At 44.5% G+C, this 26,691-nt stretch overlaps 2 protein-coding genes across 2 annotated transcripts in view; one reads left to right on the forward strand and one right to left on the reverse strand.

The window, feature by feature from the left end:
- Positions 1–3,063: 3,063 nt before the first annotated feature.
- Positions 3,064–6,585, forward strand: COQ10A (coenzyme Q10A). The gene is made up of 5 exons (XM_082665622.1): positions 3,064–3,389; positions 3,937–4,083; positions 4,847–5,039; positions 5,277–5,378; positions 5,644–6,585. The coding sequence occupies exons 1-5, from the start codon at positions 3,268–3,270 to the stop codon at positions 5,809–5,811; spliced, it is 732 nt and encodes a 243-aa protein (XP_082521748.1). The 5' UTR covers positions 3,064–3,267; the 3' UTR covers positions 5,812–6,585.
- Positions 6,586–7,318: 733 nt separating this feature from the next.
- Positions 7,319–26,691, reverse strand: part of CS (citrate synthase) — a 29,010-nt gene continuing 9,637 nt past the window's right edge. The window contains exons 2-11 of the mRNA XM_082665621.1: positions 20,500–20,550; positions 19,780–19,887; positions 18,976–19,041; positions 17,946–18,077; positions 17,367–17,555; positions 10,675–10,874; positions 9,855–9,984; positions 9,629–9,730; positions 9,222–9,431; positions 7,319–8,910 (exon numbers count right to left, since the gene is read on the reverse strand). Coding sequence (XP_082521747.1) covers positions 8,740–8,910; positions 9,222–9,431; positions 9,629–9,730; positions 9,855–9,984; positions 10,675–10,874; positions 17,367–17,555; positions 17,946–18,077; positions 18,976–19,041; positions 19,780–19,887; positions 20,500–20,550 — 1,359 coding nt within the window. The 3' untranslated portion in view covers positions 7,319–8,739. The remainder of the gene's footprint in view (positions 8,911–9,221; positions 9,432–9,628; positions 9,731–9,854; positions 9,985–10,674; positions 10,875–17,366; positions 17,556–17,945; positions 18,078–18,975; positions 19,042–19,779; positions 19,888–20,499; positions 20,551–26,691) is intronic.

Genomic DNA, 26,691 nt, shown 5'->3' on the forward strand with positions numbered 1-26,691 from the left:
TAGAAACTGAAGGTAGCTGGGGATCTGATGGATATGGGTGTTGGGATATGCTGACTTGGCTAGTGGGTATGATGGACGTTCCAGGAAGGGCTAAGCTAGTATATGGTCCAGAGGATGGGGAAAAGGGGACTACATGGCCTCCAATGCCCAAAATAGCTTTTGGTAACCTGCGGAATTGGAGTCAGGGGTTGAGCTGGGGTCACGTGCCTGATTCTGGCTCCTGAGTGGAGGTGAACAAGGAAGTTTGCCAGCCAGGTTCTCTGGGCAGCTGGAAGAAGGAAGAAGGGCTAGAAGAGTTATTTTTAATATTATTCAGAGCACAGAAAGAGGGTTTCCCAGGAGGGAAAAAAGGAATATGATATAGGTAACACAGTTACTTCCAGGGCTCAGGGAGATGCACAGTGTGGGGGAGGAGGAGGCCGGAAGTGGTGGCAAAGCCCTCTTATGCAAATAGTCCTTCTGTATTCCACTACTGAATTCATATTTGGATAACTCTAGGCAGATGCCTGCCTGTCTTTAAGCCTCAGTTTTCATTCTTCTAACAAATGTCTACTGAGAATTCACCATTGTATTCAGCCCTATACTAACTGGTTTGGAGGTAGAAACTTAGAAGTAATGGTGTCGGGAATTCCCTGGTGGTCCAGTGGTTGGGACTCTGTGCTTTCACTGCCAAGGGCGGGAACTAAGAGCCCACAAGCCACGAGGTGCAGCCAAAAAAAGAAAAAGAAAAAAAAAAATATATATATATATATATATATACATACATATATAATGGTAGGTTAAGAAAAAGTAATAGGGGCTTCCCTGGTGGTGCAGTGGTTGAGAGTCCGCCTGCCGATGCAGGGGACACGGGTTTGTGCCCCGGTCCGGGAAGATCCCACATGCCGCAGAGCGGCTGGGCCCGTGAGCCATGGCCGCTGAGCCTGCGCATCCGGAGTCTGTGCTCCGCAACGGGAGAGGCCACAACAGTCAGAGGCCCGCGTACCGCAAAAAAAAAAAAAAAGTAATAGTGTCTGTTTTTGTGGAGTTTCTAACCTAGAAGAACATACACATGCACATGAAACAACTAGAGAATATAGGATTCATGCTACTTTATGTGGCATTATGTGTTCAGAATAATGTCTAGAGATGGGTTCAGTCAAGAGGGTCTTCCTGGAGGAGGTGTGTTTTGAGTCAGTACTTGAAGGAAGTTATCGATGTAGAATGATATGGAAATGGCAGGAAATTGGTTGTTTCAAGTACAGGGAATGAACTAGGAAAAGCTTAAATGGCAATAATTACCTAATCTAATTAGTAGGGGGGGACAACAAGCAAACTGGCTTGGCAGGCCTATTGTACCTTGGAGATTCTGCAGCAGTTAACTCGGTTAAGGCATAGTGTTAATGAGGTCACAGTTTAGTTATGTATCCCAGTTAATTTCTGTCTTTTATCCGGTCAGATCCTTACTCCTCACTCTAAGCAGCTATCTCACATATGTAAGCACTTGGTCAGAGAGGCTGGACAAGAGAGTGGGGTTGGAAAGAGTAAATCTGTCCCTCAAGATCATATGCCCTTCTGAGAGTGGCTCCCAATTATCATCTTCGAACTGGAAGGAGATACTGTATCTTGTTGGGGGGAGGGTTCTGAGGGAAAAAGAAGAAATGTTAAAAGAGAAAAAGAAGTGAGATCATTCCCCAATTTGGGACTTCATGTATAAATAATTTAACATAAGGATTGAAATGCCTTCCTTACAAAATGGCAAATGTAAACCAGAGTTCAAGGGAGGGTTTTGCTCCTTGAAATCCAGATAAAATGGGCTCACACTTTATTTATTAATTTGTTTATTTTGGCTGCGCCGGGTCTTAGCTGCAGCATGCAGACTTCTTAGTTGCAACATGTGGACCCTTAGCAGCAGCATGCACGCGGGACCTAGTTCCCCGACCAGGGATTGAACCCGGGCCCCCTGCATTAGAAGCACAGCTGAGTCTTACCCACTGGACCACCAGGGAAGTCCCAAAATGGGCTCAAGCTTTAAAATTCAATCCATATCCAGTGGAATTCTGCAAATGAATGCCAGTCTCAAGGAGTGGGAAGAGTTGGAAGGTTTACATCTGTTTTCAGGCCCCTGTTTCTGGACAAGATCTCTCTCTTCCCTACCAATTAGACCCTAAAGGCAACAGTCTAATTATTTCATCCTCCCACCCTAACCCCCACAACACTACTCAGATAAAACTTTCCTGAATGTGGAGAGCATGACTGAAGACTTATGCTCTAAAGACTAAAGCAGAGGAGGGGCTTGCACTGTAATAACAAAAACATCTTTAAATGCAACAGCAGACACCACCATTCTTAAAATGTCCTTCCTTTACTCCACTGTGGCAGAATTTCAAGAGCTCTTGTACCCACCTAGATCCAGTCTCTGATTGCTGATTTCTCTCTCTTCTCTCTCTCTCTTCTGTTCTCCCCACTTTTATCAAGGGCCCTTTTTTTCTCCTTGTATCATGATTGAAAGCAGTGTAGTGACATTTCCTTGCCTGGGTTCAGGTTCCTGCCCATGAGGTCTCACCTCTATCAAGTGCACACTTTTCCAGGCAAAGACGGTTCTCTCCCATAAAAGTAAGTCTGGTTCTTCTCACCCCGACTTCTTTCTATAAATATTAAAAGAGAAAACTATGCAAAGTGTTAGCCCAGATCTTGGAACATTAATTTCCTTTCTCAAAGATGCAAAGCACAGCACTAGGTACTATGTGCTACAAAGATGAATGGAACTTCTAACTATAAACAAGGCAGAATATAGTAAAGTCTCTAAGACAGACGTTCAGAAGACCAACGGCATATGCTGTTGACATGACCAAGAAGTCGCTTCTGTGCTTATGTACCAGGTCCGTGACCACAGACTCGGCAAGTAGCTTGCCTGGTGAGCTCGCTCCACGGAGCCATCTCTGCAGCTTCTCAAACACCCCCTCCAGCGCCCTTTCTCGCCAGAGGGGCGAAACTACATCTCCCGACAGGCCGCGTGGTCCCCTTCCTTCCCCCCTCTCCAGGTTCCGAGCCATGGCAACGGCGTGACGTGGGGTTACTGGGAGCTGCGGGAGCAGCGGTAGCGGCTTCAGTTCTAGGCTACCCGGCCGCCCGGGCAGGAACAGAGAGAGAGGAGCTACCGCCCAACGCCGCCCCTGCGCTCGGGGGCCCTGAACCCGCCCGGCTGCCGCTAACCTCCGTTCTTCCTCTGGACTGAGGAGTGCGCAGCTGGTATCAGAGCCGAGAGGGCAAGGGAGGGCAGCGCGCATGGCCTCGGCAGGCGCGCGGCGACTCCCGGCCGGGACGCGCGCGGCGGCCAGGGGCTGCAGCGGCCTCTCCCTGCGCCCGGCCCCGCCCCCGGTCCCTCCGCGACCGCCGGTCCCAATGAGGTGAGAGAGAGATGCGGACGTCGGGGCTGGAGCTAAAGGGGTCGCCCAGGACCCCGAAGTTGCAGCTCTGGGTGCAGGCACGGCGGGAGGGCGGCTACGGTCATACCTTGGGGTCTAATGTAGAGCTTTAGGGAATGCTTTTGCAAGTTATTCGCGAGGCAAAGTCTTCGAGGTGGGTGCCCAACCACTTCTTGCCCCTCGCGGGTGCCCTGGCAACAGCGGGCTTGGCGAAGTCCCGGGGACTGTGATGCTTCCTGAGAATCCTCGCTTTCAGCAGTAGGGTAGCCTCCAGTCAAAGGCACCTGGCACATCACATGCATCCCGCTTTTCCCCAACTCCTCCCCCGGCACTGTCCTCCGCCGCCCTCGACCTTTCGCACTCGTGACTGCTTGGCCAAGGGAGCCTGGCGGGCTGCAGCAGGTGCTAGGCGAAAAGCTTGTTTGGACGACCTTCCTCTGGGATGCGCCCCTCTTCCCCTTCACCTGGGAATGGTTGAGGAACACAAGGAAAGAATCGTAACGTGTCTCTCCTTTCCTTTTGGCCTTAGATTTCTGATCTCCTGCAGCCTCTTCTTGCCCCGGGCTGCCCAGGTCTTGGCGGCTGAGGCTGGCTTACCTCCCAGCCGTTCCTTCATGGGCTTTGCTGCCCCCTTCACCAACAAGCGAAAGACTTACTCCGAGCGTAGGATCATGGGGTGAGCATCCTCTCCTGTCCAGCAGCCCTCCACATTCACTTTCTCGCCAAACAAAAAGCATGTACAGGCTGGAACGTAAGAGTAGCCATAGTGGGCAAGATCCCTGGCCGTCCCATGCTTCCCAGCTATATTACTGATCCTTTATCCTCCTCTGCCAGCCTTCCAACCTTAATTCCCCCCTTCCTGGTTGCTGTGCCTGTGCATTGTGAAACATGACTACAATTGGACAATAACATAAGACAACAGGATATTATTTCTCTGCTGACCTGACTTTAGGTACTCTGAGCACAATATGAGTTAACACTTTACTGAGCACTTACTACTGCTAGCAGGCTGCTTAGGTGTTTTACCATAGATTTTCTCATTTGATCCTTTCAACAAACTTACGAATCAATTACTATTACCTATGATTCACAGAGGAGATACGGAGACAGTAATAATTTACTTAGGGCCACACTGTCATAGAGCTGGGATTTGAGTCCTTTTGTGAATCATCAGTAAAATCGACCTCTGTTCTCCCTAGATGGTCTTAGCATCAAAATAGTAAATGCAAAAGCACTCTGTAAACTGCAAAACTTAAGGTAACACTAATGTCATGGAGATTTGCACATTTGCTTTTGCAAAGTCATTTATCCAGGCTTATTTGGCATCTCTAGTTCCTGAAGGTGCATGATTAGTGGGCATGGGGGGGAGGGTGCCTAGAGCAAGGAGGAACGTCACCCATCTGGCAGTTCCTTGGCCTCTCTCTGATTCCTTCCCCTAGGTACTCAATGCAGGAGATGTACGAGGTGGTAGCCAATGTCCAGGAGTATCGTGAGTTTGTGCCCTGGTGTAAGAAGTCTTTGGTGGTATCCAGCCGCAAAGGTCACCTGAAGGCCCAGTTGGAGGTTGGCTTTCCACCTGTTATGGAACGTTATACTTCTGCTGTTTCCATGGTCAAACCTCACATGGTCAAGGTGAGGCCTGTCTGGGAGGGATTGATCAGGAAGTTTTTTGTGTTCTCTGGCATTTTTACGTTTAAAGGCTATTGTGGCTTTCCTTGTAATGAATTTTTATCTCCACGTGCCAAATATTTCCCTAATAAAATATTAGGAGAGGAAAATGGCTTTCAATTCCTTCTTATAGCCTCCTATACCTGATACAGGTTTAATTCCATCATAATATTGTTTAACTACCTGATGGTCCTATTCTAGGCTGTTTGCACCGACGGCAAGCTCTTCAACCACTTAGAGACCATTTGGCGGTTCAGTCCTGGTATTCCTGCCTATCCCCGAACTTGCACTGTGGACTTCTGGGTGAGTCAGGAGGCTGTATAGCACAGGGCTACAACTGGGTTGTGGGGGGCTGAGCTGAGGTACTGTGACAGTTATTTCACAAGTCAATGACACTCTTCACAGGTCTGAGCTTGTATCAAACTTGTACTTTATACTCAGTCCCAGGGCCTTTGAGGGGATCTAATGAACTGGAGCGGGAGGAAAAGGCACTGAATAGTATCCTTGCATTTGGCCAGGGACTATCCAACATGGTCTTGAAGAGTTTCTGTTTCTTACCCATTCCCAGATTTCCTTTGAATTTCGTTCTCTGCTGCACTCCCAGCTGGCCACCATGTTTTTTGATGAGGTTGTCAAACGGAATGTCACTGCCTTTGAGCGCCGGGCAGCAACCAAGTTTGGTCCAGAAACAGCCATCCCCCGTGAACTGATGTTCCATGAGGTGCACCAAACTTGAGGCAAAGGATTGTTCCCTAGCCTCACCTCTCCTCTCCCTCCTCACCCAATTCTCTTATTTATTTCATTTAGCTCCTGCTCCAATCTGAGAGAAGAGTCTATGTTCATAATACTGTTCTTCCACTCAAACTGGGCTCTAAGCTGGCTGGAAATGCTGGGGGAAAGAAAAGGCAGGGAAGTATGGAAAGGAATGCTTAGTATGGAAAGTAGTATGGAAGTATGGAAAGGAAAGTATGCTTAGGAAAGGGTCAGGCTCATCTTGAGAGCCCATATGCCTGATGCCTGCAACCTTCTCACACTGAATTATAATCAGGACTGTATGGTTGTCTCTGAGCTCTTGTCAAGGTGCCTTAGTGTCTGACCAGGGGAAGACAGCAACTTTTCTTAGGACTGAATAAACTGAATTCCTTTCTCTGACACAGAGCTACTGGGTAGTCAGTAACTTTGCCTGCTCTTGGTGAAGGGGCAGGATAAGAACCCTGATAAATAAAGGGATATTTGCTTGTGGCAGGGGATGAGGAGGGAGGTTTACTATTTTTAATGCCCTCAGCCCCTCAGGAGATGCCTGAGATCTGGCCCCAGCTTGAAATCTGTATGACCTCACTTTAAGAATAGTTCCATGCTGCCTGGCTAGTGGAGAGCAAGGGGCTTTCTCCCCATCATTGCCACAGGGGGAAAGGAGCAAAAGAGCACTGAACAGTTATACTCTTGGGTTGTACCTTATTCTTCCACTCCTGAGTTTTTATAAAATTTCAATAAATTAATTGTGACAGTATGAATTTGACTTTTATATATTGCTTCTCGGGAATAATGTAGCTATAGTAGAGTAGTAGAAAGTCATGGCTTCCTTCCCTAGGGGAGTGAAGGTGCAAGAAGTCCTCTTGGACACAGTGTCCCTGCTAACTATAGTAGCACATTCTACAAGCCAGGACCTAGTACCCACTCCCTTGCCTATTTATAGACTTTTTCAGAAGGTCAGTTGCAGCAGGAGTCTCAGGACAGAGTAATCTGGTCTCAGACCTCCCATATAACTGATGCCCTCCAGACCACCTCTTATTCTGGGGGATCCTTAAGGGAAGCTGCAAAGAACTGGCATTTCACGAAGTACCAGAGTCCTCTAGAGGCTCAGATCCTGAGTCAGTAGTTCTACCTTAACTGCCCTTGGTATAGTTTGTTCCTTTCACCCAATGGGCTGGACCAGCTTCCTTGGATTAGTCACATAAGCAGTTGTGACGTCTCAGCTACAGTCCTTGAGTGTTCTACCTTACGACAAATTTAGGAAGGATAGGGGCTAAAGATCAAGGACTTCTAACCATGAAGACAGACAGCAATCTCCTTTGGAAATCTCATAGGGAACCTGTCTTCTGATTAGCGTAAATGAATGCCAAACCTACCTCAAGATAAAAAAGATGCACAGGATAACATAACCCACCAAGTCCAGGATCTTGCTAGCCAGAATCCTTACCTCATAATAGAGATTGTCCCAGGCCTTATTTACTAGGCTCAAGCATTGTTAATAAAAACATTTATTTTGCATTTTATACAGAACAACCTGAAGTCTGCGTCATGACTTGACAGTTACCCAGGGGTTTACAGACAGTATTATCCATCTCAACAGCGTGGTTCTGGGGATTTGGGATCCACACAAACACAGGCAGGAGTTGCGAGGGAGGAAGGGGGCACAGCAGGAGTGTATTTTTAATCCTTTCTTGAAAAGAAAAGGCAGTAGAGCATTCTGAGTCACTGGAAACCTGTGCATATGGGGCTTCTAAAACAAACACTGTACTGTGAGCTCTTGGGGAAGGGGCAGGATAAGAACCCTGATAAATAAAAGGATATTTGCTTGTGGCAGGGGATGAGGAGGGAGGTTTACTATTTTTAATGCCCTCAGCCCCAGTACCTCATATTCAAAGGAGACCATGTCCAATCTCATTTCCCTGTTCAGAAAGAGGTGCTAGTACCCCTGGGATCAGGCCATGAAGATATCATGCTGGTAATTCCCAAGTCCCTGTTCTACAGCCCACAGCATATTAAAGGGGAAAGAAAAAAGGTCAGAGGGTAGTGGCTTGTGTTCCAGGGAAGTAAAAAGCTTGGTTGATATTAAGCCCTGATAAAGCCAAATAATGGGAAAGACCACAATATCATACAGTGCTGTATACAACCTGCTGAAAGAGGTCTCTAGTAGGGACCAAGAGAGGAAGGTCCAGAGCAACCTTGGCTTGAGGTGCAGCAGGTATAGAAAATCTGGAAAGAGGTGAGTATTCAAGTAACAGGGAATAGAACACTCCCAGATCTTAATTTCAATGGGATAATTTAAAAAAGAGAAATAAAAATCAAACACTGGGTGCCAGTCACAACAAATACCATGGCCTTTATGATCACCTGGTATCATTAAAAACAAACAAAAAAAGCCAAAGCATAACCAATCGGTCTTGCTAGGAAGTGTCTGTGTGCATGGGAGAGGTTAAAGGGGCTTGGTACAGGTGACAATCCAACATGATTCCTATGGAAACAGAAGGGGCAGGGTCCTGGTTTGCTGGCCTATTAAGGGGTGGGCAGAGTAGAACCAAAAGCTCTGCTGAAGTGACTGCAGATTCTCTGCAACCAGCTTTGACCTAGGGAAAGATCTTACTCTGGAGATTGGGTGGGGGCACGGGTAAACCTAACCCGTACCACATGCATTAGTCCTGGTCATCCTATAGTTGATGGGCAACTCATACCAGGCCGGGGAAAAGAGCTGGTTAGGGAAAAAGGGGTTACTTTTCATCTTTTAAAATCTTAGTTAATATCTTAACCTCAAACTTATCATCAGTGCCTCAGATACAATTTAATCTTAAGTCTTTAGAAGCCCCCTGAAACAAAATTATACTTTTTTTTTTCTTTAATATCCCTCACTTTCTGGTAGCTAGTTTCCTCCCAGTCTTCAGTTTCACCCTGACTTAGAGTCCACAAACTTCATCAGACCGTCTGTGCTCATGGACTTGGGCCTCTCTAGAGGGAAGCCTAGGGCTCGGCTCCAGATGAGCTGTGCTAATACACCCAGTGCCCGTGATACCCCAAACAGGACTGTGTAGTAATTCATCTCCGTCATGCCATAGTACTGTAAGGTAAAAGAGAAAAAAGTTTTGTTAAAGGCCCACAGGTAGTGGCATGTACAAGTCCAGATTGATTAAAAGCCTTAACCCAGTTAGCCTTAAATAGAAATGACTGGGAAAAGTATAGCAACTGGATTCTGAAAGGAAAGCACCCCTTTCCTCCAGCCCACACCTCCCCCACCATAGGCAACTTTAACAAAAGCGTAAGGAAAGAGGTGTGAGAGTCCTTGCTCTGACTAGGGAGTTGATTTTGTGCATGGCAGAGAATAGTAAGGTTTGGTATAAATTAGAGGAAAGCAGGGAAAGGAGGACTCACCTGGAGCAGTACCCCACTATGAGCATCTACATTGGGCCAAGGATTCTTGGCCTTGCCCTGCTCTAGGAGGACATTGGGCACAATCTTGTACAGCTGAGCAACCAGCTTAAACATGGGGTCCTGAGGCAGGTGTTTCAGAGCAAACTCTCGTTGACAGGTATATCGTGGATCAGTCTTCCTTAGTACTGCATGGCCATAGCCTGGGACAACCTGCAAAGGATAGGGGGGGAAAACCAGTTGTATTCTCAGGTAGAAATTTTTGTCTTTTCTGCATTCTTTAGGGTAGACAAATGGAAAAAAAATCTCCTCTAATTTAGGGAGTTATCTCATTCTTTTCTCCTTCATTCTTCCAAATTATAGAACTTGAGTCTTGGCTTCTTTCCTAGTTGCTAAGCATCTCTGCTTACCCGTCCTGAGTTGAGTGTGTTCCAGATATAGTCTCGTAACTTCTCATCTGACACATCTTTGCCAACTTCCTTCTGTAGTTGTGTCAGCCAGACAAGTACTTCCTGTGGGTAAGGTTTGGAGAATAAAAGAGTGTCAATGCATATGCCAGGAGAGAACGCCAGGATCAGAAACAAAGCATGGGAGTAAGAAAAACACGGAGCAGGAGAAGAAAAAGAACAGTCTTACCTGATTTGCCAGTCCATGCAGGGGCCCTGCCAGCCCATTCATGGCTGCTGCGAAGGACAAGTAGGGGTCTGAAAGGGCACTGCCCACCAAGTGGCTGGTATGGGCACTTACATTGCCACCCTCATGGTCACTGTGGGGAAGTAAGAAAGGAGAATCAAGGCCAAGAGAAAGGAGAAAAAAGGGGCAGATTATTGAAACACAGTCCTTGCTGTTCTCTTATTGTCACATACTAGCCTAGCTATGGATTCACACCAGCCTATAGCTAGTCACTTATACATAAGCTCTTGTAAGAGATGTCCCAATCTTATCATCAGCCTTTGTTCACTAATCCACAGGGCTGGAGAGGTTACTGCTTGATGATGCCTGGCCTGCGTGCCAAGCTCCCTGACTCTCACTGCAGCTTTAACAGCAATGGCCAGAAGAGGGAGCTCCTGGAAAGCCAAAGGACCTGTCTAATGTGAGCAGCTAGTACCTTTTCCTAGCCAGAAGCACTATCTTACCCTTAGCGTGGTTATGGTAATTTTTCTAGACCTCCTGACCTTCTTTACCAGACCCCGATCTTGCCTTGTACCATCCCATACGCTGTGTTTCCATCTCCTTGCTGCCTACCACCTGTTAAGGAGTTTGGGTTTTTTTGGCATGCTGCATGACATACAGGATCTTAATTCCCCGACCAGGGATGGAACCCACGCCCCCCTGCAGTGGAAGCGCAGAGTCTTAACTACTTAGCTACTACTGCCAGGGAAGTCCCAAGGAGTTTTCCTTAATATTCACCACCAATCCAGGCACCTGGTGGCTATGGTTGCTGGGTCTCCCTCACCTGTGGATGGTGAGGTACAAGCGCATGAGCTCCGTGAACTGAGCGTCAGTATAGCCTAACATGTTGGTGAAATTGTGGGACCAGTCCAGCTTAGAATCAATGGCCCCAATACTGCTGCCCTCTCGATAGAGATTCCGGTAGATCTTTGCTGCAACACAAGGTAGCTTTGCAATCAGATCCATACAGTCTTCATAAATCAACTGATGGGGAGAAGAGGAAAATGGAGAAAAAAAGAAGAGGAATTATCAACAAGGAAGAATTAGGCAGGGATGGTGTTTGTTCTCTATGGACTGGGCTATTTGGATTGATGATTCTATGCTGGGTGATTATAAATGGAGTATAACAACAATGGCCATTTAACTGAATAACTGTTATGACCCAGGCACCGCATTAAGGGATTTATACAAACTATCTCATGTGTATTAAAACATTATTCCCAATTTTTTCCCATTCTACAAAGTATATAATGACCTCCATTTTAAAAGGTGAACTGAGGCTCAGAGCATTCAGTTAAATGCCAAAGTCAGATTTTGAACCCTTATATGTTTAACCATGATCTTTTCCACTACATGACATTGCATTCAAAGAATGTGCTATGACACTAGGTTTTTAATAATTCTATGTTCCATCTTTCAAGGAAAATTCACCATATATGCCAAGGGTCAAACAGTGGCATTCAATTGTTAGTTATGAACAAAGGCTTCCATTTTTTAAGCACTTACTATATAACAGGTACTGTGCTAGATATATTATTTTCATTTTTTTCTTTTCTTACAATAGTCCTGTAAGGTAACATAGCCTTCATTTGTAAAAACTGGGGCACAAGGTTACCCACTCGGCTAATAAGCATCATCTAGCTTAAATAATTATTAACTCATGGCCATGCTTGTTTCATCCATACCCTTACTTTCCCCTCTCATCTCCCAAATTATTTTGAGTGAACCCCAGATATCATATATAACATGTAAGTATTTAAGCATGTATCTCTAAAAGATAAAGGTCCTTCATAATCGAAATCACAAAACCATTATCCTACTGAAAAGAATTTAACAATTCTTCAATATCATTAACTATCTGCTCAGTATTCAAGTCTCCCCCCCACCTCATTCATTTATTATAAAGCTCCCCCTCATTTGTCTGTTTCACTGAAAATAGCCCACATTGCAATTGTATGACATGTCTCTGAAGTCTTTTTTTATTTTTTTTATTTTTTTTTATTTTTTTTGAAGTCTTTTTAATTAATTTAAGTTCCCTCTTATGCTGTCCTTTTTTTACTCTGCAGTTTATTTGTGGAAAATCAGATCATTTGTCCTGTAGAATTTCCCACAGTTTAGATTTTGCTAGTTATATACCTGTGATGTCATTTAACATGTCCCTCTATCCACTGTATTTCCGACAGACTGATAGAGCTAGAGGTTTGAGTAGATTCATGTTCAATTTCTTTAGCAAGACTTTTTTTTTTTTTTTTTTGCGGTACGCGGGCCTCTCACTGTTGTGGCCTCTCCCGTTGCGGAGCACAGACTCTGGACGCGCAGGCTCAGCGGCCATGGCTCACGGGCCTAGCCCCTCCGCGGCATGTGGGATCTTCCCGGACTGGGGCACGAACCCGTGTCCCCTGCATCGGCAGGCGGACTCTCAACCACTGCGCCAACCAGGGAAGCCCAGCAAGACTTTTTGATGAATAGTGCTGTGTTCATTTATTAAGAGAAACATATAATATCTGGTTGTCTTTTTGTGATGTTAATAGCGTGCTCAACTTTTACGTCTCAATTTTATCTTCTCATAGGGATTTTCTTTTAGGGAGGGCGACAGGGTTTGAGTAGTTTTTGGGTTTTCTTGGCCACGCTGTGAGGCTTGTGCGATCTTAGTTCCCAGACCAGGGATCGAACTCATGCCCCCTGCAGTGGAAGGGAAGCATGGAGTGCTAACCAGTGGACCGCCATGGAATTCCCAAGTTTTTTCTTTTTCTTCTTCTTTTTTTTTTTTTTGCGGTATCCGGGCCTCTCACTGTTGTGGCCTCTCCCGCTGTGGAGCACAGGTTCCGGACGCACAGGCTCAGCGGCCATGGCTCACGGGCCTAGCCGCTCCGCGGCATGTGTGATCTTCCCAGACCAGAGCACGAACCTGTGTCCCCTGCATCGGCAGGTGGACTCTCAACCACTGCGCCACCAGGGAAGCCCCCAAGTTTTTTCTTTTAATAACAAAAAATTCAGGAATTCCCTGGCGGTCCAGTGGTTAGGACTCGGTGCTTTCACTGCCAGGGCCTGGGTTCAATTCCTGGTTGGGAAAGATCCTGCAAGCCATGAGATGCGGCCAAAAAAAAAAACACAAAACGAAACAATAAAAATTTCTACTTTCAGTCACAGTACATTGAAAGCGTGGAGAAAATACTTGCTGAATGACATTACATTGTGCTGTCCTATCAAGCTAACTGGCTAAATGTTCCTGTAAGAAGTCATCAGGTTTTGGTAGTTTTGTTGGAACAAAGAACAAAATCTATAATAACTAGCCTAAATGAGATAATCTCTGTGAAGTCATCTATTACTCAAGCACTCAGCGAATTTTGTCAATGCCACCAAGATTCAATGAGAATACTGCCAAAATTAAAAAGCTACTTGAAGCAAGAAGTACTTAGCTAACACTTGCAAGTTCTCAGGAGATTATTTACATGATAATCATACTATTAACCATACCTTCTTGCAGATTCACATCCCCCAAGGAAGTAGGTTATTTCCAGAAGCCTGCATCAAGGATATGCAGTTCTAAGGGACCTGGATTCATTAGCAGAATGCCAAGAACAAGATCCTGGGCTAGGCAAACTGTTATCTGTGGAGTATGTACTAACTTTTAAAATCATTTGTAGAGTATGAATGACCACAACATAAAGAAACTACAAAAAGAGGACTGTTTCAACTTCTACCACTGAGGATGAAGTTTATAAAGCAGCAAGTATCAGACCAGGTATGACAGTGTGGAATCTTTACCCTGCTTTTTGTAGTGGTAAAGCTGTACAGTCAAGTGGTTAAATAAAGAAACAAACCCACTGACAGAGAACGCCTCCTTATTTCTTCTTCTTCTTTTTTTTTTTTTTTTTTTTGCGGTATCCGGGCCTCTCACTGTTGTGGCCTCTCCCGTCGCGGAGCACAGGCTCCGGACGCACAGGCTCAGTGGCCACGGCTCACGGGCCCAGCCGCTCCGCGGCATGTGGGATCTTCCGGGATCAGGGCATGAACCCGTGTCCCCTGCATCGGCAGGCGGACTCTCAACCACTGCGCCACCAGGGAAGCCCCCTTATTTCTTCTTTAATAAACTAAGACTGAGGTGCTATTTAGCTACTGGTACTAACTCATTCTTCATCTTTAAACCCTCAGAAAAAAAGACAAATCACGCCACCATCACAACTGCCTGGAATAAAGGTAACAAAACTGACCATAATCATCATTGTGAGCCAGCATCTCCGGTGCTAGAGAAATTCTGACCAAGTATTTAGCTATCAGTCATTTAAAAAAAAACTTTATTGGAGTATAGTTGACTTACAATGTTGTGTTAGCTATCAGTCATTATAAAGAAGACACAGAAAAAGAGGAGATCCAGTATTAATGGTGAAGAGACCCTAGAGTGAAGCAAACTCAAGTCTCAATCTGCTGTCTACCAGTTACTAGCTGCATGACCCTAGGCAAGCTACTTATTTTCTCTAATCTTCAGCTTTCCCATTCAGTAAAATGACATCAGTGACATCTACCTCATGGGGCTGTTCCGATGATTAAATCAGATAATGAATATAAAACATTTAAGCTAATATTTGGCATGCTTTCAAGAGTTGTTAGGTGTTGGGATGATGATTTTATTATAGACTAAACAGCTTCAAAACCTACATATACTGTTCATATGCCTTACTAGAAAAACCTCATCTGTCAGCTACTTTGCAGATTTTACCCAATTCAACAATATCTTAAGGCTACTTCATAATTAAACAGCTGGTGCATCAGAGTAATCTCCTAGTCACGAGTGAAGTTAAGTCAATTAGTAAATTAGTAATAGATGTAACTTTTTCACCTCAATAGATTACCCTATTTATCTGAAGTCATGTAAACTGTTATGGAAGGAAAGTTGTAGGAAGATCATCCTCTTGAGGTGTATGTGAAAAACAGCATGAACTGATGATTCTAGTAGAGAATTAGATCACATATACTCCTTAACATAAATTTTTAAACAGAAATAACCAGCTGAATGCTGTCATGTAATTCTACTAAAGTAGCATGGTTAAATTAACCAAGACAGAGAACTAAACTCAAATAGCATGTCTGATCTTTGAGAGAGATAGGATATGGCCGCAAAAGAGCACCAAGCTCCACTAAAGCAGTTCATGGTGCTAATTTTTGTTCAGTGTGAACTTATTAGATGCACATCCTGAGGCTGACAGATATATCAGTATTGCTTAGAAACACTCTCCAGGTTGGCAAAGTCCTGAAATACAATGTTCACCTCAAGACAGCCACCCTCAGATGATATCTCACAAAGAGGTGGCAGGACAACCAATCAATGGCTGTACACTGAAATGGAGGCAATAGCAAGCAGAGAAGAACAAGATTCATTTTCCTGACTCAATAAAGGACAGTGTGAAGCAATGCAGCATGTTTGGATACCTGGGAAATATCTTATAGGTATTTATTGCAAAGTATGAAGAACTCTACAACAGGCAACACAACAGCACTGTAAGAAGTAACAGGCACTTCTCAGTGGTCAATTTCTAAAAGACAAGTTTTAAAATAGAAGAACTGTTGGCCTTGATTTAACCTTTTCTGTTATGGTGACCCACACAGATAACAATTACTTGAACAGTATTTTAAAAAGAAAATGAAAAGCAACATATTCAGTTTATACAACCTTCTGAACCTGCTGATGTGTGACTTTATAAATGCTTGTGAATAGGTTTAGTTTGCATCATTCCTATACCTTCCTCCTCAAAGCCAACCAGACTAGTATCAATTGCAAACTTTTCCTCTTTCCCCCAACAGCAAACACAATTCTCTATACACAGTTGGCACTGAATAAATACTGATCAATCCAATGAAGTGGGATTTGCCAAAACCCCAAGGAGATTTCATCAGACCAGTGGGCCATGCTACTCTGTGCCTTGCCTCATAGTGAACTCTTTGGGGACCTTCTCCTGGTTAAAAATCCTTTAGTGTATCTGCTTTGCAGAAAGGAACTTTTCTCTTCCTATACTACCTGTCTCTAAATAAGAAACAAAAGAAAATGAGATGTCCTTCTGTAAACTTAGCCAGATAAATTGTACTTTACCCAGTGTTTGTGAGTATGTGGGGTATTGGAAAGAGGATGGAAGGAATTATGTCCTATGCACTAGGACAAGGCCCAACAATCTTCTCATACTCTAACCACAGAGTTCGAACTATTAAGATCACATTTCATTTTCAGAGAATAAAGTTCATTTGCTTTTTGGATCCTACTTCCAGGATACTAACCACCCTTCCACTCCTGACAGGTATCTTGAGTGGGTTAGTCCAAACTGTGGCTGACTGGCATTAGTCCTCCTAGCCTCCAGAGTTGCCTTAGCTGCCATTCTTCCAAATTCTCAGGGTTCTCCTTATCTGGGGACTTCCCTGGTGGCACAGTGGTTAAGAATCCACCTGCCAATGCAGGGGACACGGGTGTGAGCCCTGGTCTGGGAAGATCCCACATGCTGTGGAGCAACTAAGCCCACGTGCCACAACTGCTGAGCCTGCGTGCCACAAGTACTGAAGCCCGAGCGCCTAGAGCCCATGCTCCGCAACAAGAAGCCATCACAATGAGAAGCCTGTGCACCACAACAAAGAGTAGCCCCTGCTCACTGCAACTAGAGAAACCCCGTGCACAGCAACAAAGACCCAACGCAGAAATGAATGAATGAATGAATGAATGAATGGTTCTCCTTATTTGAAGAGAAGGAGAAGGGACCCTTTGGGGCCAGAGTGAGACTACTCTGCAAAACCTTCCTCGGGGGCTCTGCAGTTAAGTCACATCTTTTTCAATGTTCCAACAGCACAGTGTACACACCTCTATTCCAGCAAGATTACTGAATTGTAGTTTCTTTTTTTTTTTTTAATAAATTGATTTATTTTATTTATATTTATTTTTGGCTGCACTGGGTCTTCACTGCTGTGCGCGGGCTCTCTCTAGCTGCGGCGAGCGGGGGCTACTCTTCATTGTGGTGTGCAGGCTTCTCTGCGGCAGCCTCTCTCGTTGTGGAGCACGGGCTCTAGGCACATGGGCCTCGGTAGTTGTGACATGCAGGCTCAGCAGCTGTGGTGCGCAACTCAGTAGTTGTGGCACACAGGCCCAGTTGCTCCGTGGCATGTGAGATCCTCCTGGACCAGGGCTCGAACCCATGTCCCTTGCATTGGCAGGCGGATTCTCAACCGCTGTGCCACCAGGGAAGCCCATAGTTTCTTTTTTATGTGTATATCACCCTAATTAAATCAATAACCTTGGTGATAGAAAGCATGCTTCATTTATCTTTGTAATTCCAAAGACGGATAAAAAGCAAGCCTACAGTAAAATTCTTTTAAATGAGTTTCTGGCATAACTCAGGGTAGTAATTTTCCGAAGGATTCTACATTCCTTTTTCTTCCTTCACACTCAAGTCCTTTGGATCTCCATCAAACATCAATCATCACAGTAAAGTTTCCTACCTCCCAGTACTTGGTTCGGTTGATACCCTCTGCATATGCTCGGGCAAAGTTGCTTTCACTGTTGAGAGCTGTAATGGCTGCACTGAGCTGAGACATGGGGTGTAGATTAGTGGGAAAGTTGTCCAGCATGGTGACCACATGGGAAGGCAGAGCTGCCCTCTTTGCCCACTCTTCTGAGAGCCAAGATACCTGTGAAAGGGAGACATTGTTCAAAACACTAAGCAAGGAAAAAAGAAAAAGAAGAGAAATTAAAAAACAATGGGAATTCCCTGGCGGTCTAGTGGTTACGACTCGGCACTCTCACTGCTGGGGGCCCAGGTTCAATTCCGGGGAAATAAGATCTTGCAAGCTGTGCTGTGCAGCCAAAATTAAAAATAAAAAAATAAAATAAAAAGACAGTGACCTCTAAGTAAAGAAAATCCAAGAGAATTCAATACAGTCCACTTATACAGCAGAACTCTACTCTGATTCCTTCCCCTCTATAAACTACCACCCATAACCAGATCAGGATTCAGTGTCTGAGATTAGAGAAAGGCAAAGAAGGAGGTGAATGAGAAGCGCTAGTGTCCTTCTGCTTACCTGTTCCTCTGTTGGGATTTGTCCAGTTACCAGCAGCCAAAATAATCCCTCTGGCAGGGGTTCTTCCCCACCCTTAGCCTTGGGCAGCACTTTCTGGCATTCAGGGATACTGTAGCCTCGAAAACGGATGCCCTTGAGGGAGAAGAGTAAGGATTACAAATCTTAAGTTTGTTAGCTTCAAAGTCACATAATTGACTGATCCCACTTTCATCAGACCTGTCAACAAGTTAGAACTTTTTTTTTTTTTTGCGGTACGCGGGCCTCTCACTGTTGTGGCCTCTCCCGTTGCGAAGCACAGGCTCTGGACGCGCAGGCTCAGCGGCCATGGCTCACAGGCCCAGCCGCTCCGCGGCATGTGGGGTCCCCCTGGACCGGGGCACGAACCCGTGTCCCCTGCATCGGCAGGCGGACTCTCAACTACTGCGCCATCAGGGAAGCCCAAGTTAGAACTTTTAAAGAGCAAATCTTTAGGTAACTTACTCCTGCTTTGTACTTTTAGTTTTACTAGTTGATATATTAGAAAGGTAAACTCGCTCTTCAGTTATTCCATATATACCTATTTTCACCTTCCAAGATATACAGGTAGGTGCTTTATTTTGTTCTCCGCACCCTTAGTGGTCTAAGCCAGAGGTCCCCAGAACCCTGGTGCTGGTCCACGGCCTGTTAGGAACCAGGCTGCACAGCAGGGGGTGAGCGGCAGGCGAGCGAGTGAAGCTTCACCTGTATTTACAGCCACTCCCCATCACTGGCATTACTGCCTGAGCTCCGCCTCCTGTCAGCATTATGGTGAGTTGAATAATTATTTCATTATATATTACAATGTAATACTAATAGAATTAAAGTGCACAATAAATGTAATGCCCTTGAATCATCCAGAAACCATCACCCCTGACCCATCCACAGAAAAACTGTCTTCCAAAAAACTGGTCCCTGGTGCAAAAAAAGGTTGGGGACTGCTGGTCTAATCCATGGTGTGCACAATGGTCAGTAAAATCAGTGGTTATTAGTGATTGATATGAGGATCTCTTACCTCATCAGGATCAAGAACTGATGTTTCATATACCAATCCCTTCATGCCTCTCATGCCACCATACATCTAAAGAAAAGAAGAGGATGTAACCAGTTGTCTGAATAATTCAGGCTAGAGCTTGTTAGTGCTTCATGGGACCTGGGAGAGGAAATTTATTCTCTGACTTGCAAGACTTCATTTGGGGGAAGATTTCTGAGGAGTTAACTTACTATAGAATGGAACTTTAAAAGGAAGACTGCTAACGCTGGAAATGATTTTTTTAAGTTGAGAAATCACTACCTTTAGTTAGTATTTTTGCCTCTGCTCCCTTTTCTTATTGTTTTTTCTCCTGCCCACTTTTATCCCCTCATTCCCACCGACCGAAGTAAAAAGAATGGGATTGACTGTAGGGAAAGGAGATGGAGACCAATGGCTAAACACTGTTGTGAAATTATCATCTGAGCTGCTTAGACTCTTAGGACTGAAGAAGAAACGATCCTAAAGCTGTTCTAGAAGGCCTGCTAGAGCTGTGGTTTAACTGGATGATCAGCACAGCATCAACTCAAAGACAGAGAGCCTTGGGCCCAAAAGCTAAGGGGTTGGGAAGAGGAATAAAAACTTCATTTATCCCTCCTATACATGAATTAGGTTAGCCTCAACTATTAAATTTATAGAAAAGAATAGGCTAATTTCTAACAAACGCCATAAGCTTCAACATTTCCTTATGTGGGACAGACTGCTTTGAACAATCAGTGAAGAGGATGGTACTTTTGTTGAAGCATATTACAGAGCTACTTTTTGCAGGCAAAACGCTACAACCCTTACCATGTCCACAGTAATTTGGCCCACCACCGTCTTGCCATGTTGCTGCTTGAAGGTCTTAATTCTGGCCTGCTCCTTAGGTATCAGATCAGCCAATATGTCTTTCAAATTCTAAAACGAGAAGTAGAGAGGCTAAGTGATGATCAAAATATTGATTAGATTTCTGCAAAGTAGGTATGTTAAGACTGCTTTTTAGAATTTGACTTTCTCTACCTGCCAGGGAAGTCTGGTCAACTTCTCTATACAGATGAGGGTAAAATTAGGCACAGCAAGAAGGGAATGGGGAGTTGTTTAATGGGTACAGTTTCAATTCGGGAAGATGAAAAAGTTTTGGCCATGAATAGTGATGATGGTTGCCCAAAAATGTGAATTACTTACTGCCATTAAATTATAAACTTAAGAATAGTCTAATTTCTAACCAATAGCATAAGCGCCAACATTTCCTTGTATGGGACAGATAGTCACTGAAGAGAATGGTACTTTTGTTGAAGTACATTACAGAGCTACTTTTCCCAGCCAAAACCCCACAGTCCATATCATGTCCACAGTGCTTCAGCTATCTTAAAGTAGTAGTAGTGATAATACTTGTAACAATAATAACAACTGGAAACCTCCAGGAGATACTCAGGATAATAATGAGAGGCTGAGTAGTAGCCCACCACCCCTCCCCATCCCAGGGTCAAGCTGCCTCAATGATTCTCAGTCCTCTTTTCCAAACCTTACCGTGGAAGAAGCACTGGCATGCCGGGCAGCAAGAACAAGACAGGATGCATTCTGCAAAGAAAACACAAAACCTTATGCAATTGTCCTCCCTCCTATGTATTAAAAAGGAGTTACAGTGACTCAACCTCTCTTCATTTTAGCCTCTAAGGACAGTCTGACATAAGAAAGCTATAAAAGGCCTCGAGCAACCTGGAAAGAGTTACCAGTCTGGAAGCAACAGCTTCATTAGCATTCCCTGAAGAGACTCTCCCATCACCTGGGTTCTACGGCTGGGTTTGCTAGGCACAGAAGAAATGTCAGAGAGGCAGTTGTTAAAGTACCCAGTCCATCCCACTCTAGTCGACAGTAGCTCTGAGAAAAGCAAATGAGAAAACTGATCAATTACTTAACCCAGCTGGTAAGGTTTCTTCAGCACCTAGCCTTTTGGCAACACTTCAACCTCTCCAGTCTAGGAGAGAGCCCACAGGTGGAAGCAGCCTTTTACAACACTACCTGATATGCTCCTGGAAAAAGCACAGAGAAAACAGAATATCTACAAAGCAACAACCAACAGACTGCTCAACTGCAATGGAAACTAGAAAAATGGTAAATTATCTTTAAAATATTGAGAGAAAATAATTACTAAGCTAGAGTTGTGTACCCAGGTGAGGAAGAAATCTTAAAGGGGGTGAAATAAAGACATTTCAGGTAAACAAAACCTGAGAGTTTATCACCTACACACCTGTACCAAAGGAATTTTTTCTTTTAAATTGAGGTATAGTTGACGTACTGTATTATATAAGTTTCAGGTATACAACATAGTGATTCACAGTTTTTTTTAAAAAAGATTTATTATTTATTTTTGGCTGCACTGGGTCTTAGAGGCGGCACCCAGGATCTTCCGTTGTAGCGTGAGAGCTCTTCGTTGTGGTGCGCGGGCTTCTCTCTAGCTGTGGCCTGCGGGTTTTCTCTTCTCTAGTTGTGGCACATAGACTCCAGGGTGCGTGGGCTCTGCAGTTTGAGGTGCGTGGGCTCTGTAGTTTGAGGCACATGGGCTCTAGTTGAGGCGTGCGAGCTCAGTAGTTGTGGCACAGGAGCTCAGTAGTTGTGGCACGCGGGCATAGTTGCCCCACAGCATGTGGGATCTTAGTTCCCTGACCAGGGATCGAACCCACGTCCCCTGCATTGGAGGTGGATTCTTTACCACTGACCACCAGGGAAGTGCCCTGATTCACAATTTTTTTTTTGATTAATTTTTAAAGGTTATATTCCATTTATAGTTATTATACAATACTGGCTATATTCCCTGTGCTGTACAATATATCCTTATAGTTTATTTTATACTTAGTTTGGATCTCTTAACCCCCTACCCCATCTTTCCCCTCCCCACACTGTACCACTATAGTTTATTCTCTATATCAGTGTCTTTTTCTTTTTTGTTATAGTCACTAGTTTTCTTTTTTAGATTCCACATATAAGTGATCAGTATCTGTCTTTCTCTGACTTATTTCACTCACATAATATACTCCAACTCCATCCATATTGCTGCAAATGGCAAAATTTCACTCTTTTTTATGGTTGAGTAGTATTCCATTGTATATATATAACACTGCTTCTTTATCCATTCATCTCTTGATGGACACTTAAGTGGCTTCCATATCTTGGCAATTGTAAATATAAATAGTGTAGCTAGGCTATGTTTAGAGATAGATTTCTCCCCCCAAGAAAAACAACTTTCTATGAAGATTGCTGAGTTGCAACAGAAAGTTCAACACTGCCTTTGAAAAAGACAACCAGGGACTTCCCTGGTGGTCCAGAATCCACCTTCCAATGCAGGGGACACAGGTTCGATCCCTGGTTGGGGAACTAAGATCCCACATGCTGCAGGGCAACTAAGACCTCAGGCCACAACTAGAGAGCCTGCACACCACAACTACTGAGCCCATGTACCGCAACTAGAGAAGCCTGCACACCGTAATGAAGACCGAGCACTGCCAAATAAATAAACAAAAATAAAAATAATACCTAACTTGTAGTGTTTAAAAAAAAAGAAAGACAACCAGTTATACTACTACCAAGTTGTAAGGACTGAGGCAAGGAGGTTGACTTTTCTTCACAAGATTTTTTTCTCTCTTTTTTATTTTTTGGCTGTGCGCAGCACGTGGGATCTTAGTTCCTGGACCAGGGATCGAACCTGTGCCCCCTGCATTAGAGCATGGAGTCTTAAGCACTGGACCACCAGGGAAGTCCCCACAAGATTATTTTGAAGATAAAATGATATTGTCAAAATAAGCCCCAGTGTCCTCATCTATAAAATGGTGCTGATAACTACCACACATCTCACAGGGTTGCCTTGTGACGATTAAATTACAATGGATGTGGAAGCACCATGCAAACTAAAGATTACACACACACACACACAAACTGTGGAGAAAGTCTACATTTCTCCTCCTTTCACCAAAAGGTCAGAGACACCTTTTCTAGTAACTACAGTCATCCCTCAGTATTCAAGGGGGGATTGGTTCCAGGACCCCCTACCCCCAACAGATAGCCAAAATCCGAGGAAGCTCAAGTTCTTTATATAAAATGTTGTAGTATTTGCATATAACCTAATAAGCACATCCTTCCATATACTTTGTTGCTGCGCACGGGCTTTCTCTAGTGGCGGGTGAGTGGGGGCTACTCTTCGTTGCGGTGCGCAGGTTTCTAATTGTGATGGCTTCTCTTGTTGCACAGCAGGGCTCTAGGCGCATGGGCTTCAGTAGTTGTGGCACGCAGGCTCAGTAGTTGTGGCACGTGGGCTCTAGAGCGCAGGCTCAGTAGTTGTGGCACATGGGCTTAGTTGCTCCGCAGCATGTGGGATCCTTCCGGAGCAGGGCTTGAACCTGTGTCCCCCACACTGGCAGGCGGATTCTTTTTTTTTTTTTTTTAAACATCTTTATTGGAGTATAATTGCTTTACAATGGCATGTTAGTTTCTGCTTTATAACAAAGTGAGTCAGCTATACATATACATATATCCCCATATCTCTTCCCTCTTGCGTCTCCTTCCCACCCTCCTTATCCCACCCCTCTAGGTGGTCACAAAGCACTGAGCTGATCTCCCTGTGGCTGCTTACCACTAGCTATTTTACATTTGGCAGTATATATAAGTCCATGCCACTCTCTCACTTCGTCCCAGCTTACCCCTCCCCCTCCCCGTGTCCTCAAGTCCATTCTCTACATCTGCGTCTTTATTCCTGTCCTGCCCCTAGGTTCTTCAGAACCATTTTTTTTTTTTTAAGATTCCATATATATGTGTTAGCATACAGGATTTGTTTTTCTCTTTCTGACTTACCCCACTCTGTATGACAGACTCTAGGTCCATCCACCTCACTACAAATAACTCAATTTCGTTTCTTTTTATGGCCGAGTAATATTCCATTGTATACATATGCCTCATCTTCTTTATCCATTTATCTGTCGATGGACACTTAAGTTGCTCCCATGTCCTGGCTATTGTAAATGGAGCTGCAATGAACCAGGTTGCTCCCATGTCCTGGCTATTGTAAATGGAGCTGCAACGAACCTTGTAGTACATGACTCTTTTTGAATTATGGTTTTCTCAGGGTATATGCCCAGTAGTGGGATTGCTGGGTCATATGGTAGTTCCATTTTTAATTTTTTAAGGAACCTCCATGCTGTTCTCCATAGTGGCTGTATCAATTTACATTCCCACTAACAGTGCAAGAGGGTTCCCTTTTTTCCACACCCTCTCCACCATTTGTTGTTTGTAGATTTTTTGATGATGACCATTCTGACTGGCGTGAGGTGATACCTCATTGTAGTTTTGATTTGCATTTCTCTAATGATTAGTGATGTTGAGCATCCTTTCGTGTGTTTGTTGGCAATCTGTATATCTTCTTTGGAGAAATGACTATTTAGGTCTTCTGCCCATTTTTGGATTGGGTTGTCTGTTGTTTTGATATTGAACTGCATGAGCTGCTTGTAAATTTTGGAGATTAATCCTTGGTCAGTTGCTTCATTTGCAAATATTTTCTCCCATTCTGAGGTTTGTCTTTTCATCTTGTTTATGGTTTCCTTTGCTGCGCAAAAGCTTTTAAGTTTCATCAGGTCCCATTTGTTTATTTTTGTTATTATTTCCATTTCTCTAGAAGGTGGGTCAAAAAGGATCTTGCTGTGATTTATGTCAGAGTGTTCTGCCTGTTTTCCTCTAAGAGTTTTATAGTGTCTGGCCTTACATGTAGGTCTTTAATCCATTTTGAGTTTTTTTTGTGTGTGTACGGTGTTAGGGAGTGTTCTAATTTCATTCTTTTACATGTAGCTATCCAGTTTTCCCAGCACCACTTATTGAAGAGGCTGTCTTTTCTCCATGGTATATTCTTGTGGCAGGCGGATTCTTAACCACTGCACCACCAGGGAAGTCGCCTTCCATATACTTTTTCTTTTTTAAAAAATTTATTTATTTTATTATTATTTTAAAATTAATTAATTAATTTATGGCTGTGTTGGGTCTTCGTTTCTGTGCGAGGGCTTTCTCTAGTTGTGGCAAGCGAGGGCCACTCTTCATCACGGTGTGTGGGCCTCTCACTATCGCGGCCTCTCTTGTTGAGGAGCACAGGCTCCAGACGCGCAGGCTCAGTAATTGTGGCTCACGGGCCCAGTTGCTCTGCAGCATGTGGGATCTTCCCAGACCAGGGCTCAAACCCGTGTCCACTGCATTGACAGGCAGATTCTCAACCACTGTACCACCAGGGAAGTCCCCTTCCATATACTTTTTTTTTTTAAATTTATTTATTTATTTAATTTTTGGCTGTGTTGGGTCTTCCTTGCTGCGTGCGTGCTTTCTCTATTTGCAGCAAGCAGGGGCTACTTGTTGTTGCGGTGCATGGGCTTCTCATTGCGGTGGCTTCTCTTGTTGTAGAGCACGGGCTCTAGGCACGCGGGCTTCAGTAGCTGTGGCTCACGGGCTCTAGAGGGCAAGCTCAGTAGTTGTGGCACACGGGCTTCTTTGCTCCGCAGCATGTGGGATCTTTCCAGACCAGGGCTTGAACCCGTGTCCCCTGAATTGGCAGGCGGATTCTTAACCAGTGAGCCACCAGGGAAGCCCCTCTTCCATATACTTTAAAATCACCTCTAAATTACTTACAATACCTAATGCACTATAAATGCTATATAGTTGTAAATACAAAGTAAATGTTATGCAAATCGTTGTCAGCACGCATGTGGCAAATTCAAGTTTTACTTTTTGGAACTTTCTGGAATTTTTAATTTATTTAATTTATTTATTTTTGACTTCATTGGGTCTTTGTTGCTGCACGCAGGCTTTCCCTAGTTGTGGCGAGCAGGGGCTACTCTTTGTTGCAGTGCGCGGGCTTCTCATTGCAGTGGCTTCTCTTGTTGTGGAGCATGGGCTCTAGGAATGTGGGCTTCAGTAGTTGTGACACGTGGGCTCTAGAGCGCAGGCTCAGTAGCTGTGGTGCACGGGCTTAGTTGCTCCATGGCATGTGGGATCTTCCCGGACCAGGGCTCAAACCCGTGTCACCTGCATTGGCAGGTGGATTCTTAACCACTGCGCCACCAGGGAAACCTCTCTGGAATTTTTTTTTAAAATATTTTTGATCTACAGTTGGTTGTACCCACAGACGCAGAACCTGTGGATGCAGAACCCACAGATGCAGAACCCACAAAGAGCCGACTGTATTGCATTGCTGTCTGGTCGTGCTGAAAATCATTTGAACTAGTGTTACTGTATAAATTCCAAAACACTACATGCCTAAGGTGAGAGTTAGTAGGGCCTGAGGCTTTTTAGAAGTTAGTACCCCTCTTTCTGTTGGGGCAGGAGGGAGAAATGAAAAGGGAAGAGACGCTTCAGAAAATGTTATTTTAAAAAGAATCAATCCAAAGCTAAATTCAGAGAGCAGAAAACAAGCGAATATGGCCCTAAAACAAAGGGGGAACACCTCAACTTGTTTACCAGGGCTGCCTGCAACTCCTTTCATTAACTTCCTAAACCATCTCCTCTAGCTCACTGAGGACCATTTGGGCAGAAAGCACGCAGCACAAACAGCCCTTTAGCCTGTTCATCTTACACAGGGCGCGTGGGAACCAGACGCAGCACTTAAGAAATAACGTTCCTGGGGACTTCCCTGGTGGTCCAGTGGCTAAGACTCCGCGCTCCCAATGTCGGGGGCTTGGGTTCAATCGCTGGTCA

The sequence above is a fragment of the Grampus griseus genome (assembly GCF_964374135.1).
Source record: "Grampus griseus genome assembly, chromosome: 11".
NCBI lineage: Eukaryota > Metazoa > Chordata > Mammalia > Artiodactyla > Delphinidae > Grampus > Grampus griseus.